Consider the following 15,822-nt stretch of genomic DNA (forward strand, 5'->3'; position numbering starts at 1 on the left):
ACGTGTCTCGTGTAAACAGTCAGGCAGGTCTGTCTCCCTGTCAATTGAATAGAGCGCGTTCACCCCATGTTAGTGGGCAAATGGACATCTTCAAATCAAAACTCAACCTCAATTTACGCACTTATCCCAAACTCCATTTGACAAGCCTGACAAATTCCTATTTACACTAGAATAACTGACTCATAGGGATTCAATGCTTTTCAAAGGCAGTACCTCTTTAAAACAGCCAACCCTATGCATAAGCTGCACATCCAATGACATGTTGGTTCAACACTAGGAGTAAAGCTTAGTTTATACCCTACGTACATAGCTGCAAGTAGCTATGCAAAATGTCCAGGCTTGTGAAGCCCCGCAACTCAAGATCGCCATGTTGTGTTGCTAAGGTATAAGTTATAAAAAGCAAGCACCTGCCGGGTGTCCACAAGTGGCAATTCAATAAAGAATCAATCTGGAAATTAACTGATGTTCTGTGGTCAGAGGTGATGGAAAGACCTGCTGCCAATGTTACTTATGGACAGTTACAAATGTGGTAGGTGCTTATTTGTCCCATTTCACACATGTACAGGCATGTATAACCACACAAGTGCGAATTGGAAGATGTGTCTTTTGCATATCCCAACCCACTCACCCTCAGAAGGGTCACAGCCAGGACCTGCCATTATCATCACAACCCTGGAGCAATGAGGTAACTGCCTTGCGCAGGGGCTGTCTTCTCACAGGTAGTCGAACTAGCCACCTTCAGGGCTACAAGTTTGTGGTCATGTGTAAATTAATGCAGATGAATAGAGGCAAAGCAAAGACATTTGTATCAAACATTTATTATTTCAATGTCTTAACAGTAGAAAGGATTTTCTACAACGACCAGATTCAATAAATAACTTGTTAACATTGCTTGGGAACATGTCAGTTACCCTGTCACTCAGAACCGCCCAACCCCTCCCCTGGAGAACCCATTTTCAAACTGCCTGAGAACAGCAGCGAGCCTCGAATCCAGGCTGAATATACCTCCGCCACACAGCGAAGTGAACATCTCACTTCTAAACAATATTTCAGAAGTCTTTCCAGCAGATTCATCACGGTTGCATTTCCTCTCACCATTTAAGTCCAATGAGTCCAATATGTACATATGTGCCACTACCAGAGAGGCGAGGGGCAATAGAACAGAAAGCAGAGAGTTGCTCATGTAGGCTGTGGAGACCCTCAAGACAGCCTTACAACTCGTCCTTTTGTTCCTGATCTCCCTCTGCCTCTCCCTCAGTAGGGGGACCGCCTGCACTTCCGTAAAGCTTGCTGATGATCGGCTGCACCACCTCTTCCAGCTCCTTCTTCTTGGCCTGGAAGTCCTCCAACTCAGCATCTTGGTGAGACTCCATCCACTCAATCTTCTCCTCTAATGCTTTCTCTATGGCTTCCTTGTCCTCGGGAGAGAGCTTGCCGCCCAGCTTCTCCTTGTCACCGATCTGATTCTTGAGCGAGTAGGCGTAGCTTTCAAGCTCATTGCGGGCATCAATGCGCTCCTTCAACTTCTTGTCCTCGTCGGCAAAGCGCTCTGCATCGTTGACCATCCGCTCAATGTCCTCAGGCGTCAGACGATCCTGGTCGTTGGTGATGGTGATCTTGTTCTTGTTGCCCGTTCCCTTGTCCTCAGCTGTGACACGCAAGATGCCATTGACGTCAATCTCGAAGGTGACCTCGATCTGGGGCACACCCCGGGGTGCGGGGGGGATACCAGTCAGGTCGAAGGTACCCAGCAGGTGGTTGTCTTTGGTCAGGGGACGTTCACCTGGAGGAAGAGCGAAGTAGAAAATTAGAAACCGAGCCAAAGTTGTGTCAAATTGCCACACCCATCATTAGTGAAGGTAGCTACAAGGGGCAGTGATGAATCAAAGGCGCTTACCCTCATAAACTTTGATGGTGACGGTGGGCTGGTTGTCAGAGGCAGTGGAGAAGATCTGGGATTTCTTGGTTGGCACCACAGTGTTTCTGGGGATCAGCTTGGTCATGACTCCTCCCACAGTCTCAATACCCAGGGTCAGGGGGCACACATCCAGAAGAACAATGTCACCTGATGGACAGCAAACCATTAGTTGTGATAGAAAATGTAGCTGCTATGATATACATAATTGGACATGAAACATCTAGCCTACATTTCCTTACGTAAAAACAAAGAATGAAATGTGAAGATACCTCTGCCTAAACTGAGCATAGTGTATTAAGTGCATGGCATCAGCACATTGACCAAGACCCACTTGTGTCCTCTCCAGACAGAACTCCAGCCTGCACGGCAGAACCGTAGGCCACAGCCTCGTCAGGGTTGATGCCCCTGGAGGGCTCCTTGCCATTGAAAAACTCCTTCACCAGCTGCTGGACCTTGGGGATACGAGTGGAGCCGCCCACCAGGACAATCTCGTCAATGTCGGTCTTCTTCAGGTCAGAGTCCTCCATCACCTTCTGCACAGGCTTCATGGTTGAACGGAACAGGTCCTGAAAGACAAAAAATGGCAAATTAAATGAGGTTCAAGTAAGTGGAACATGAATGTGATCATTTGAGTTGGATATTCCAATGTCAGTGGGCCAGCAGTGTCTTGACTGTTGTACGTGATGTCACTAAGAGGACCAACTCACCATGTTGAGCTCCTCAAACTTAGCACGGGTCAGGGTCTCTGAGAAGTCCTCTCCATCGAAGAAGGACTCGATCTCAATGCGGGCCTGGTGCTGGGCAGACAGGCCTCTCTTGGCCTTCTCCACCTCACGACGCAGCTTCTGCACAGCACGGTTATCCTGGCGCACATCCTTGCCGGTCTTCTTCTTGTACAGCTTGATGAAGTGTTCCATGACACGCTGGTCAAAGTCCTCTCCTCCCAGGTGGGTGTCGCCATTGGTGGCCACCACCTCAAACACACCGTTGTCAATGGTCAGGAGAGACACGTCAAAGGTACCACCGCCCAGGTCGAACACCAGGATGTTCTTCTCACCGTCCTTCTTGTCCAGGCCATATGCAATAGCTGCTGCGGTTCTGGAATAGAGAGGAGAACAGATGTTAACATGGTCTTGGCAAATATCAAGTCATTTAAAGAAATATTGGACTAGTCCGTGTAATGTTATTTCAGTTCCTGAATTGTGAAGACACACTTACGGCTCGTTGATGATCCTCATGACTTTTAGGCCAGCGATGAGTCCAGCATCCTTGGTGGCCTGACGCTGGGCATCATTGAAGTAGGCGGGGACAGTGACCACAGCATGTGTGACCTTCTTTCCCAGGTAAGCCTCAGCAGTTTCCTTCATCTTGGTGAGAACCATGGCAGAGATCTCCTCTGGAGCAAATGTCTTCAGCTGACCACCACCAATGTCCACCTGAATATGGGGCTTGCTCTTCTTCTCGATAACCTATTGGATTAAAGTAGCTACAGTTAAGCATCTACTCTAAAATCAATCTGCACTACTTCAGCATAGTTATACGCTGAATAAGTAGTAATTTGCATAGTTACAGTGTTCAGGCTATTGGGCAGGAGTGTGTTTGTTACGCTCACCTTGAAGGGGAAGTACTTGATGTCATGCTGCACAGCGGAATCGGTCCAGGCGCGGCCAATCAGTCTCTTTGCGTCAAAGACTGTGTTCTCAGGGTTGGAGGTGAGCTGGTTTTTGGCTGCGTCACCGATCAGACGCTCCCCCTCAGCGGTGAAGGCCACATACGATGGGGTGATGCGGTTTCCCTGGTCGTTTGCAATGATCTCAACACGGCCATTCTTGAACACACCAACACTGGAAAAGGAGAAGTACGGATGCGAAATAAGCATGGAAAGTATCAACCACCTCACGTCAAGAAATTATAGTCATTTAACCAAATGATTGAGCATATGAGTGTAAAGATTAATTTGCCCTTCATTACTAAATTAATTCTTACCAGGAATAGGTGGTCCCCAAGTCGATTCCAATCACGGTCCCAACGTTTTCCCTCTTGTCGTCATCATCGGCAAACACGCTGACGGTGACCAGCAGAACTACACACAGAAGCCTCATCTCTATTCTGCGTGTTCACGCAACTCTTCGAAGTTCTGGGAATTAAAAAAGTCAAGACAATTAGTATTACTCAGTACACGGTGTAGGCCTGTCATTCTTATACAGCTAACGGAATGAGTCCATTTGGCACTCTAGTGTAGTCACGACCGTGCATGCTGAAATGTGTCAAATGAGACATCGAAGACTCACAGGGCAGCACATATGCGTGGAGCCCAAGAATGCCGGTATTTTTTTTATTTTACCAGGTAAATTGACTGAACACATTCTCACTTACAGCAACGACGTGGGGAATAGTTACAGGGGAGAGGAGCCCAAATGAATGAAAACGCAAAAAAAAAAAGCTCAAATACAAACTCGATTTACCAAAAAGGTAAAAAGTTAGTTAACAGCCAACTAGTGGTTAACGTTAGACAGCTGCATGATCAATTTGTGACACGGCGTGCACAACTAACGTTAGCTGGTTAACCATTTTCAAACACGCTAGTTGACGGCAGACAGAAGCATCTTGAACAGGTGAAGTACTTAAAAAAAAAAAAGTGAAACAGATTACGGACATGTAATTTTTAAGTCTTCATTCTTAGCAAAAAAGTTTAATTTTACATACCTTTACAAAGAAACTCGATGGCGTCTTATTTTGGGGATTAGCTCAATCAAAGGTATTTGCTTTACAGATTACGTTCTTTAAATATGTCTAGTTTATGATTGTGAGTCGGTAAATTTACGTTTAATGAAAGGTGCTCTCCGTTTATAAACTGTCACTTCTTACCCATCGTGGAGGCTTCCCATTGGTCAGACAGCAGTTCGTTGGAAGGCGTTCATTGGCAGCACCAGGCATGCTGGCCTCTGCTGATTTGCACACGTTTGGTCAAGTAAACGTAATGATTCTTGCTCTACTGTACGATGCTGATAGGCTACCTGTCAATGTGTCTAACCCCAATTATGTGAATGCCGGTGTCGTAAATTGAAATGTAGTTGGTGCATTGAAATGTCTTTTTTGGGGGGCATTTTCCAATTTCAGGACCACTATAATCTAGTGTCTACTACAATACAGTAATATTATATGTGTAGGGGAAGTAGTGAACTGAAACTAGTTCCACGTTGTGAATTGTAAAACATGATGGTAAAGCAGTGGTAATACATGATAATTACCATGTTATTACAATAGAAGTGATGACTAACCATTCTGAACAAAAACTACATGATCTTACCATAGCTGTGTAAAAAAAAGTCAGTAAGCCATAGAAGGTATAAAGGAGTAAGCCTAAGGTAATCAAAGTTAGTTGTTACATCAGGTAAATTGTACATGAGTTACATCAGCTTAATTGCAAGTGTGTGGAAAGGAATTACCACAATAGCAAGGCTTTACTCATAGCCCCTAATCCCTAATATGTTGCAATGGTTTATGCATAACATGAGACATACTCTGAAGTAGATGTATGTTCTTGTGAGAATGGTTATATAATTCCTGGAAAGTTATTGTTACATCAGGTGTTAGATCATTGTACATTAGTTACACCGTGGGGATATTAATGTGGAACCTTTAACTAGGCCATGTTTCTGTATCTGTTCACAAAAAAATTATAATATCTGATAAAAATGTAACCCCTGAGGTGTATATGAACGTAACCAGAGGTGGGTCGGCTGCACTGAAGTATTATCAGAACTGTGGGCTGCTGTTATGATTTGCCTTCCTGTTTTACCCTGAATGCCTTGTGGCATTAACCAATCAGATGACTGTTTGGACAGAAGCGCGGGAGCTGGAGAAGGCAGTTGCTAGCTCAGCTCAGTCAATTGTTATTTGCATCCAAGTTTGGTCGCCAACGATTTGATTTTGTCAATACGTTCTGCTACACCCTGTGTAAACAACCGTTACAATCTGATTAACATTAGCTATCTTCTGCTTTGTTGCAACGAACCAGATGACGTCTAGCTAACGTTGTCAACAAACGACAGCTAGCTAGCTTGCTAGGCTAGTTTGTGTGCTTTTGATAACGGTAGACCGGTATCATATACTATTTTTATTAGCGTCTTACGTTTATCCAGGAGCGTCTTTGTATGTCAGGTGAGGAGGGGTCTTTGGTCAAGTGATGATGTCCACGTATGATGATTCTGCGAGTGTTCCATCACTGGGAAAAGCAGACGACTTGCATCAACAAGGTTTTCCATCTTGCAATCAGCCTGCAATAAAGACAAGTGAAAGTGTCGTAGCTATGTTTTAGCCTATTTCTGATGTTCTCGTCATTGTTAGTAACTGGATTAACACACAATAGTGTATATCGCCTACTTTTTAGCTGTCGAGTCTATACTTTTTGTTTTGGTAATTTGAGAAGTATGGTAGTGTCATCCTGGAGGTAGCATACATCAAACCATAATCATTATGCATGTTTTCTCCTGTAACAACTTTGTATTTCAGTCCTTGCCTCATTCCCACTGTGTCAGCTGACAGAAGAAGACCTGACCCAGCATCCTCTATTCTGCAAGCTCCTGGCAACGCTGTCACAGCATGTGGACCGCACTGGCCTTACTGTCACACTGAAGAGAGAGCTGGAGAAGGTACTACACAGACACACACATGACTTATCATCAACAAATGATCCAAACCTTAGTATATCAAGACATATTGTATGAATTAAACATGTGGCCTCCTGAGTGGTGCAGTGGTCTAAGACACTGTCGTAGTGCTAGCTGTGCCACTAGAGATTCTGGGTTCGAATCCTGGCTCTGTCGCAGCCGGCCGTGGCTGGGAGACTCATGGGGTGGGGCACAATTGACCCAGCGCCATCCGGGTTAGGGGAGTGTTTGGCCGGTGGGGATGTCCTTGTCCCATCGCGCACTAGCAACTCCTGTGGCAGGCCGGGCGCAGTGCACGCTGACATGGTAGCCAGGTCCACAGTGTTTCCTCCGACCCATTGGTGCGGCTGGCTTCTGGGTTAGGTGGGCATTGTGTCAAGAAGCAGTGTGGCTTGGTTGGGTTGTGTTTCGGAGGACGCACGGCTCTCGACCTTCGCCTCTCCCGATACCATACGGGAGTTGCAGCGATGAGACAAGACTAACTACCTACTAATTGGATACTGAGAAAAGGGGGTAAAATTAATGAAGAAATAATAATAATATTTAAACAAATGCTTGGCTCAGGCTCACATTTAAACATGCTGGTACATCCAGGAGCATTAAATTCTCCCATCTCATAATAATACAATTGCATTTCTATTACTGTGAGAAATTAGACTTGTGTTATTACACTGTACTGGAGTGTTGTCATTTGAGCTGCCATATTAAGACCATGTCTTGGACTTGGGACTACTCTGTGTGAGGGTGTGTGTTGTGGGAATGGTTTTAAATGGCTGAGATTGTTGTTTAAATCCAGGCTGAGAGGGACCTGCAGACACAGAGGCTTAGCTGGCTGTGCTCAGAGAGCATGTACAGGTTACTGCAGGAGATGATCCAGGAGCACTGTGTCAGAAAGCATCACTCCACTGTGGCCCCAGAGGACGACACGGTACAATACAGAACAATACTCTTTGCCCAATTGACTCAGCTATACAGAACTCTAGTCTGCTCTATTCTTGTTGCATGTCTAGCAGAGCAGCACACAGTACACTTACTGTAGCAGTAGTAGTAGTAGTATGATCCCTTTAGCTTACACCCATTAATGCAAAATGATATACAGTGCATCTGGAAAGTATTCAGACCCCTTGGCTTTTTCCACATTGTGTTATGTTACAACCTTATTTTAAAATTGATTAAATTGTTGTTTTCATCAATCTACACACAATACCCCATAATGTAAAAGCAAAAACAGGTTTAGGGGAGAGAGAAAAAACTGAAATATCACATTTACATAAGTATTCAGACCCTTGACTCAAGTCTTCTTGGGTATGATGCAACACGTTTGGCCCAACTGTATTTGGGGAGTTTCTCTGCAGATCCTCTTAAGCTCTGTCAGGTTGGATGGGGAGCTTTGCAGGTTTCTCCAGAGATGTTCAATTGGGTTCACGTCCGGGCTCTCGCTGGGCCACTCAATAACATTGAGACTTGTCCCAAAACATGTCCTGCGTTGTCTTGGCTGTGTGCTTAGGGTCGTCCTGTTGGAATGGTTATCTTTGCTACAGTCTCAGAAATACCTTTAGAATAGACTCGAAATTGAGCTCAGGGCATCATGTGTCCATTGATCATCCTTGAGATGTTTCTACAACTTGATTGGAGTCCACCTGTGGTCAATTCAATTGATTGGACATGATTTGGAAAGGTTCACACCTGTCTATATAAGGTCCCACAGTTGACAGTGAATGTCAGAGCGAAAACCAAGGCATGTGGTCAAAGGAATTATCCATAGAGCGCCGAGACAGGATTGTGTCGAGGCACAGCTCTGGTAAAGGGTAACCAAAACATTTCTGCAGCATTGAAGGCCCCCAAGAACACATTGGCCTCCATCATTCTTAAATGGAAGAAGTTTGGAACCACCAAGACTCTTCCTAGAGCTGGCCGCTTGGCCAAACTGAGCAATCGGGGCGAAGGGCCTTGGTCAGGGAGGTGATCAAGAACCTGATGGTCACTCTGACAGAGTTGTAGAGCTCCTCTGTGGAGATGGGAGAATCTTCCAGAAGGAAGACCATCTCTGCAGCACTCCGCCAATCAGGCATTTACGGTAGAATGGCCAGATCAAAACCACTCCTCAGTAAAATGCACAGCCAACTTGGAGTTTCCTTAAAGGCACCTGAAGGATTCTCAGACCATGAGAAACAGGATTCTCTGGTCTGATGAAACCAAGATTGAACTCTTTGGCCTGAATGCCAAGCGTCACATCTGGAGGAAACATGGCACCATCCCTATGGAGGTGCTAGCATCATGCTTGTGGGGATGTTTTTCAGCGGCAGGGACTGTGAGATGAGTCAGGATCGAAGGAAATATTTACTGAGCAAAGTACAGAGAGGTCATTGATGAAAACCTGCTTCAGAGCACTCAGAACCTCAGACTGGGGCGAAAGTTCACCTTCCAACAGGACAACGACTCTAAGCACACAGCCAAGACAACGCAGAAGTGGCTTCGGGACAAGTCTCAATGTCCGTGAGTGTCCCAGCCAGAGCCCAGATTTGAACCCGAACGAACATCTCTTGAGAAACCTGAAAATAGCTATGCAGCGCTACTCCCCATCCAACCTGACAGAGCTTGAGAGGATCTGCAGAGAGGAATGGAAGAAACTCCCCAAATACAGGTGTGCTAAGCTTGTAGCGTCATACCCAAGAAGACTTCAAGCTGTTATCGCCGCTCAAGGTTCTTCAACAAAGCGCTGAGTAAAGGGCCTGAATACTTATGTAAATGTGATATATCAGTTTATTGTAAATACATTTGCAAACATGCCTAAACCTGTTTTTGCTGTGTCAATATGGGGTATTGTGTGTAGATTGAGGGGGCAAAACAATTTACACCATTTTAGAATAAGGCTGTAATGTAACAATGTGGAAAAGTCGAGGGGTTTGAATACTTTCCGAATGCACTGTAACTAAGATGTTCATTATTGAAGTTTAACCACCCATTGTGACTTTGATTTCCCGAAATGTTACTTTAGTTGAAATTGATCATTCAAAGTACTGTATAATCTTAGAATAAACTTAATTCTGGTTTTCCCCTGGTAGTTCTATGAAACTGTGGAGCAGTGTCTGGTGGTGGCCCAGTGTGTCAGGCAGCTGAACCCGAGTGCCACCGCCAGCCAGGACCAGCCCCCTGTTCTAGGACTGAGTGCCCAACAGGTGCTCGAGCTGATGCCACAGGAGCAGGTAGGTACTCTTTGTCCGTGAGCCTGATACTTCAGCTCTATTAATAATAAATGATTACATTTCTGTAGCGCTTTCATAGAATCTAAAAGCGGTTCAAGAGAAGAAAAAAAAACAGCAATATATCATGAAAGGTCAACCAACAGAGGCCAAGTCTTTGAAAGCTGCATCCCCCGAAGATGGAGAGGGACAGTTAATGGCTCGAGCCGAGACAGCTAGTCAGAGGATGGTAGATGCACTAGCAAGCGCATTGTTTTTTTTCTTTTCTTTCAAGGTATTATCTAATAATTCCCATCCACCTGCAACAAGTAATCTCAGATGTGCGAGTGCTTTTCATATTTAGGTACACTATCACACACTGCTTCTCTACAGCTCTGGTAACTGCTCTCATTCCCACACAAACTAAACATGTTTTATGAACTATTTTCTTAGAACGATTCATGTTTCTCTAAACAGGATGTATGGAAAATGAAACAGCGACTGCCTAGAGAACTAGAAAAGCATCTGAAGAAGAAATGTTTCAGCGTCCTCTCCTACTATCAGCCTGAATGGGGTAAAGAGACATCAGATTTTTACTAAAACGGAGACATGTAGCCTATATATACAGTGGGCTCCAAAATTACTGGCACCCCTGACTGGCAATGCACAAACAATACTTAAAAAAATATAAACAATATAATTATATAGAGAGACTCAAATGACCAATGTGAGAAATACTGTACTTGATTGATGTGTCAATGGAACCAACCAAAATCATACAATTATTTAATACAAAATACATTTCACCAAAATCAAGGTTTCATAATTATTGGCACTCCTCATTTAGTACTTAGTGCCACCACTTCTGGCAAGGATAACAGTGTGGTCTTTTCCTGTAAGGTTAAGGAACATATTTGGAGGGATTTTGGACCATTCCTCTATGCAGATCCTTTCAAGATCCTTCACATTCTTGGGTTTGCGCTTATCAACTGCCCTCTTCAACTCAGCCCACAGGTTTTTGATTGGATTGAGGTCCTTTGACTGAGATGGCCAGGCAGAACATTGATTTTGTCACAGAACTTGAGGTATGTTTTGGGTCATTGTCTTGACCCAAAATGGCCAAGTCCCAGCCTTCTGGCAGAGGCAACCAGATTGTCAGCCAAAATTGCCTGGTACTTGGTGGAATTCATTATGCCATCAGTCTTAACCACTGACCCTGGACATCTGGAATTAAAACAGCCCCAAAACATCACTGACCCACCACCATATTTCACTGTGAGAATGTGGTGCCTCCTTGTAAGCATCTCTGTTTCGACGCCAAACATTCCGATAATGTATCTGACCAAAACGTTCAATTTTGGTCTCATCTGACCAGAGCACCTTCCAATCATAATTTAAATGACGTTTGGCAAACTCCCAAGTCCTTGCGTCTGTGTCTTGGGGTCAGAAAGGGTTTTCTTCTGGCAACCCTTCCAAAAAGCCTGTTGTTGTGAAGGTGGCGTCTGATGGTGCTTTTTGAAACCTGGTGAACCCAAGACGCCACCAAGGCCTGCAATTCTTTCACAGTGGTTCTTGTGGATTTTGTTGCTTTTCTCACCATCCTCCCTATCCTTGGGGGCAAAATGCATTTGCGTCCTCTACCCGCGAGGTTTAACTGTTCCATATCTTTAGAATTTTTAAATGATTGCCCTGACAGTGCTCAGTGGTATATTCCATGATTTGTGGATCTTGTCGCCATTACCAGATTTATGAAGGTCTACGACCATCATTCTCTTTTAAACTGACAGTTCTTTTGTTTTCTTCATGGTGTTGGATGACAAAGGGATATTGCATGCGTGTTACCTCATTTTTTTATACCCTAGTGAAACGGGAAGTAATGTAAGGCCTCAATATAGTTCCTTAAGACTTAGATAAACAAAAATAAGTGGAATTTAATTCCTGGTTTAATTTTGGTAGATGTTATTTACAATAATCTTTAAGGGTGCCATTAATTGCGAAACCATAATTTTGAAGACGTTGATTTTTAATTAATTAAATCAATTATTTTGGTGAAACATTAATAAAGTATTTCTCACATGTTGGTATTTTGAGTTTCTCTATAATTATATTGTTTATTTTTTAAATATTGTTTGTGCATTGCCAGTCAAGGGTGCCAGGAATTTTGAAGCCCACTGTATATATAGGATCTTACTTCTGACTGTGTGTGAGTGTCTTATTATGTAATGGACATTGACAGGCATTAGCAAATGTGGCAGTATTTATTTAGCTTTATGGCACAATGTGGCAGTTTTTGGCTTTATGGCATAGCAGCTCACCTGTGTGAATTGTGAAACATAACACTCCTCTTCTTTCTTGGACAGAGGATGAGAGTGAAGGGCTGAAGAACATGAAGCTGTCTCACTTGTCTGGCCTCCTGGAGAGAGAAAGGAAAAGAGCAGAGAGTCTGAAGGAGAAGAGCCGTGAGAGTGCCTCCCTGCTGCAAAGGCAGACTCACTGCTACCTCTCTGTAAGAGAAGCTCACCACACGGTTAGATGTATTAGTCTCACATGTTATGATCTTCACTCACAATCGACGTGTTCTCTCTCCAGGAGCTGTTAGGGTGCATCCAGATTCTCCAGTCTCTGATCCTGGACCACAGGCTGAAAGCCCAGAAAGAGCTGGACAGGAAAAAGATTGATTACTTTGAGGCCAAATGTGAGATCATCATGCAGAAGATCAGGTGCGATAGTCTCCCCTGTGTACACGCCTACTGTACACTGGGATCCTTCAAATGCAATTCACCATGTTAGGAATTCGTTTTTCATACATGTCAATCAGTAATGTTCAGTTTCCATATATATTTTACATTTCCTTAACTCTCTGTCTTCACAACAGAGCTGAGATGTTGGAAATTCAGCTAGATACCTACACAGCAGACACAATATCTGCCCATAAAAAAATAAGGTGAGTCAAATGCTTCCACTGCCCAGCAACTCAATACGTCATTATCATATCAACCACTCTTGGGGATCTCAACACCAGAGGGGTATACTACAAAGCAGGATCAAGAAGTTAGCTTCTGTCTTTTCTAGCATGGCCACATATACTGAACAAAAATTTTAACGCAACGTGTAAAGTGCTGGTCCCATGTTTAATGAGTTGAAATAAAAGATCCCAGAAATGTTCCATACTCACAAAAAGCTTGTTAGCCTGTTAGTGAGCATTTCTCCTTTGCCAAGATAGTCCATCCAACTAACAAGTGTGGCATAGCAAGAAGCTTATTAAACAGCATGATCATTACACAGGTGCACCTTGTGCTGGAGATAATGAAAGTCCACTCTAAAATGTGCAGTTGTGTCACACAACACAATGCCACAGATCAAATCAAATTTATTGGTCACATACACGTGTTCAGCAGATGTTATTGCGGGTGTAGCGAAATGTTTGTGTCTCAAGTTGACGGAGTGTGCAGTTGGCATACTGAATGCAGGAATGTCCACCAAAGCTGTTGCCAGAGAATTTAATGTTCATTTCTCTACCATAAGCTGCCTCCAACGTAGTTTTAGATAATTTGGCAGTATGTCCAACTAGCTTAACACCTGCAGACATGTAACCACGCCAGCCCAGGACCTCCACATCCGGCTTCTTCACCTCGTCTGAGACCATCCACCTGGACAGCTGATGAAACTGTAGGTTTGCATAACCAGGAATTTCTGCACGAACTGTCAGAACCATCTCGGGGAAGCTCATCTGCATGCTCGTCGTCCTCACCAGGATCTTGACCTGACTTCAGTTCAGCGTCGTAACCGATGCTTACCTTTGATGGCCACTGGCATGCAAATGTGCTCTTCACGGATGAATCCTGGTTTCAACTGTACTGGGCAGATGGCAGCCAGTGTGTATGGCGTTGTGGGTGAGCGGTTTGTTAATGTCAGTGTTGTGAACAGAGTGCCCCATGGTGGCATGTTATGGGCTTGCATTAGCTACGGACAACGAACGCAATTGCATTTGATCTACGGCAATTTGAATGCACAGACATACCGTGATGAGATCCTGAGGCCCCTTGTCATGCCATTCATCTGCCGCCATCACCTCATGTTTCAGCATGATAGTGCACGGCCCCATGTCGCAAGGATCTGTACGCAATTCCTGGAACCTGAAAATGTCCCAGTTCTTTCATGGCCATTCAGCATGTTTGGGATGCTTTGGATGGATGTGTACGACAGTATGTTTGAGTTCCCGCCAATATCCAGAAACTTCACACAACCATCGAAGAGGAGTGAGACAACAGGCCACAATCAACAGCCTGATCAACTCCAGGCCAAGGAGATGTTGCGCTGCATGAGGCAAGTGGTGGTCATATCAGATACTGACTGATTTTCTGATCCACGCCCACACTTTTTAAAAAGCTAATCTGTGACCATATCTGTATTCTCAGCCATGTGAAATCCATAGATTGGAGCCTAATGAATTTATTTAAATTGACTGATTTCCTTGCATGAACTGTAATATATATATGGATGTTGCCAAAGAAAAAGATTGGTAAATGTTGAATTAATATTGAAATGACTAAAAGTAACTCCACTACATGTACCTGTTATCCCCTGTTAGGGGGGGCACACTGATGGGTACTGGGGGAGGAGGCGCAGGCGGCCTGGTGGCTCGCTGCTTTGTTACTCGTGGTGGAGGTGGAGTCTCCTCTGTCTCCTTGCATTTTATATTTTTGTTCATTGTAGTTACACCTGCCTCTCTCATTCAGTCCTTGTTCTTGTGTGTCTTCATTGCAGGGAGAAGCTGGAAACGGAGCTGAATGCCTCCCAGTTAGAGAAGCAGTCTGTGGAGTGCAAACTGTCATCCTTTGAGATATTTGGGAAGGAATTTGAGGCTCTAGCTGAGGAATATTCCAGACTGCGTCAAGAGATTGACACCAAGAGTTGGGCTCTGAAGGAATTCTCTCAGCACACGGACTAACTCGGAATTGACATCAGACAGTTCTGTTTCAGAAAAACACAGTTAAGAGTCTTGTCCGGATGTTTTCAAGAGAATTCTCTTCACACTTTTGTTGACTAGCTATCTCCATAGTGTAAAATTATGGTTTTGATTGTTTTTTGTTATAAAATGTATGATTACCTGGTGTTGTCTTGATTGTTGTTCAGTTTAATAATCCCACTCTGATATAGCATAACAGTACATTCAGAATCCTACATTTTCATGTAATTGTTGGCATTTCCTGCCTAAGTTTGCCCACTTTGCTAATGAAGTAATCATTAAAATAATTGGCAACATCAAATGGTTTTGTGATGAATAAACCATTTAATTTGATGAAATATGGAGTTGAATTTGTCTTTCTGCCCATAATTTAAAGTACTCAAATGTTGATCTTGGCTTCATGATACAGTTTCTTCTACTTTTTGTTGAGTTTGGTCACATAATTTCTCAATTTGCAGAAAATCAGCCAATCAGATGTGCAGACAGACTTATTAGCCACTCCTTTTGCCACATCTTTCAACCATACAATTTTTTCAATTGCTCATCAATCCATAGAACCTTAATAGTTCTTACAGGTGCATGTTTATCTATAATTGGAAGAAACAATTGAATAAATTCATCAAGTCCAGCATCTGGATGTTTGTTATTAATCACATCAGACCAGCAAATAGTTTTAACATAATCCACGAGTCACAGCAAAAATATTTTGTATGATCTCTTATACAAATTTTAGGCCCAGTTTTTCGAGGCTTTGGCTATCCTAGATTTAGCCACTATTTTGTGTTCACTACATCCAATGCTTACGGCTTTAGAACAACGTTCTACAGTATTAGCAAAAATGTGATCAATACATGTGGATGATCTTGTTCCTGTAGTGTTTGTAAACACCCTGGTAGATTGTTTTATAACCTGAACCAGATTACAGGTACTTGTTACAGTGAGAAGCTTCTCTTGATCAGACAGCTTGATGAAAACCAGTCAATATTCAGGTCCCCAAGAAAGTAGGCCTCTACATCACATACACTATCAAGCGTTTCACACACATTGAGATACAGGCTATAGGCTGGATCATGTTGTATT

General features: G+C 43.6%; 2 protein-coding genes across 5 annotated transcripts; one reads left to right on the plus strand and one right to left on the minus strand.

The window, feature by feature from the left end:
• Positions 1-798: 798 nt before the first annotated feature.
• LOC109879863 (endoplasmic reticulum chaperone BiP) lies at positions 799-4,801 on the minus strand. The gene is made up of 8 exons (XM_020472039.2): positions 4,625-4,801; positions 3,905-4,055; positions 3,531-3,762; positions 3,137-3,387; positions 2,626-3,016; positions 2,250-2,484; positions 1,898-2,065; positions 799-1,783 (listed from the first exon to the last, which is right to left on the minus strand). Exons 2-8 carry the CDS (start codon positions 4,018-4,020, stop codon positions 1,212-1,214), a joined length of 1,965 nt encoding a protein of 654 aa, XP_020327628.1. The 5' UTR covers positions 4,021-4,055; positions 4,625-4,801; the 3' UTR covers positions 799-1,211.
• On the plus strand, positions 4,051-15,370 carry haus4 (HAUS augmin-like complex, subunit 4). 4 transcript variants are annotated; one of them, XM_020472040.2, is made up of 9 exons: positions 4,051-4,265; positions 6,434-6,573; positions 7,388-7,519; positions 9,657-9,797; positions 10,251-10,347; positions 12,134-12,279; positions 12,363-12,493; positions 12,649-12,717; positions 14,541-15,370. In XM_020472040.2, the coding sequence occupies exons 1-9, from the start codon at positions 4,181-4,183 to the stop codon at positions 14,722-14,724; spliced, it is 1,125 nt and encodes a 374-aa protein (XP_020327629.1). In that variant the 5' UTR covers positions 4,051-4,180; the 3' UTR covers positions 14,725-15,370. The 4 variants fall into 4 exon arrangements, with proteins under 4 accessions (XP_020327629.1, XP_020327632.1, XP_020327630.1 ...); XM_020472043.2 differs by lacking the exon at positions 4,051-4,265 and adding an exon at positions 4,428-4,533; XM_020472041.2 differs by lacking the exon at positions 4,051-4,265 and adding an exon at positions 5,668-6,177.
• The last annotated feature ends 452 nt before the right edge of the window (positions 15,371-15,822 follow it).

Source organism: Oncorhynchus kisutch, linkage group LG23, assembly GCF_002021735.2.
Source record: "Oncorhynchus kisutch isolate 150728-3 linkage group LG23, Okis_V2, whole genome shotgun sequence".
NCBI lineage: Eukaryota > Metazoa > Chordata > Actinopteri > Salmoniformes > Salmonidae > Oncorhynchus > Oncorhynchus kisutch.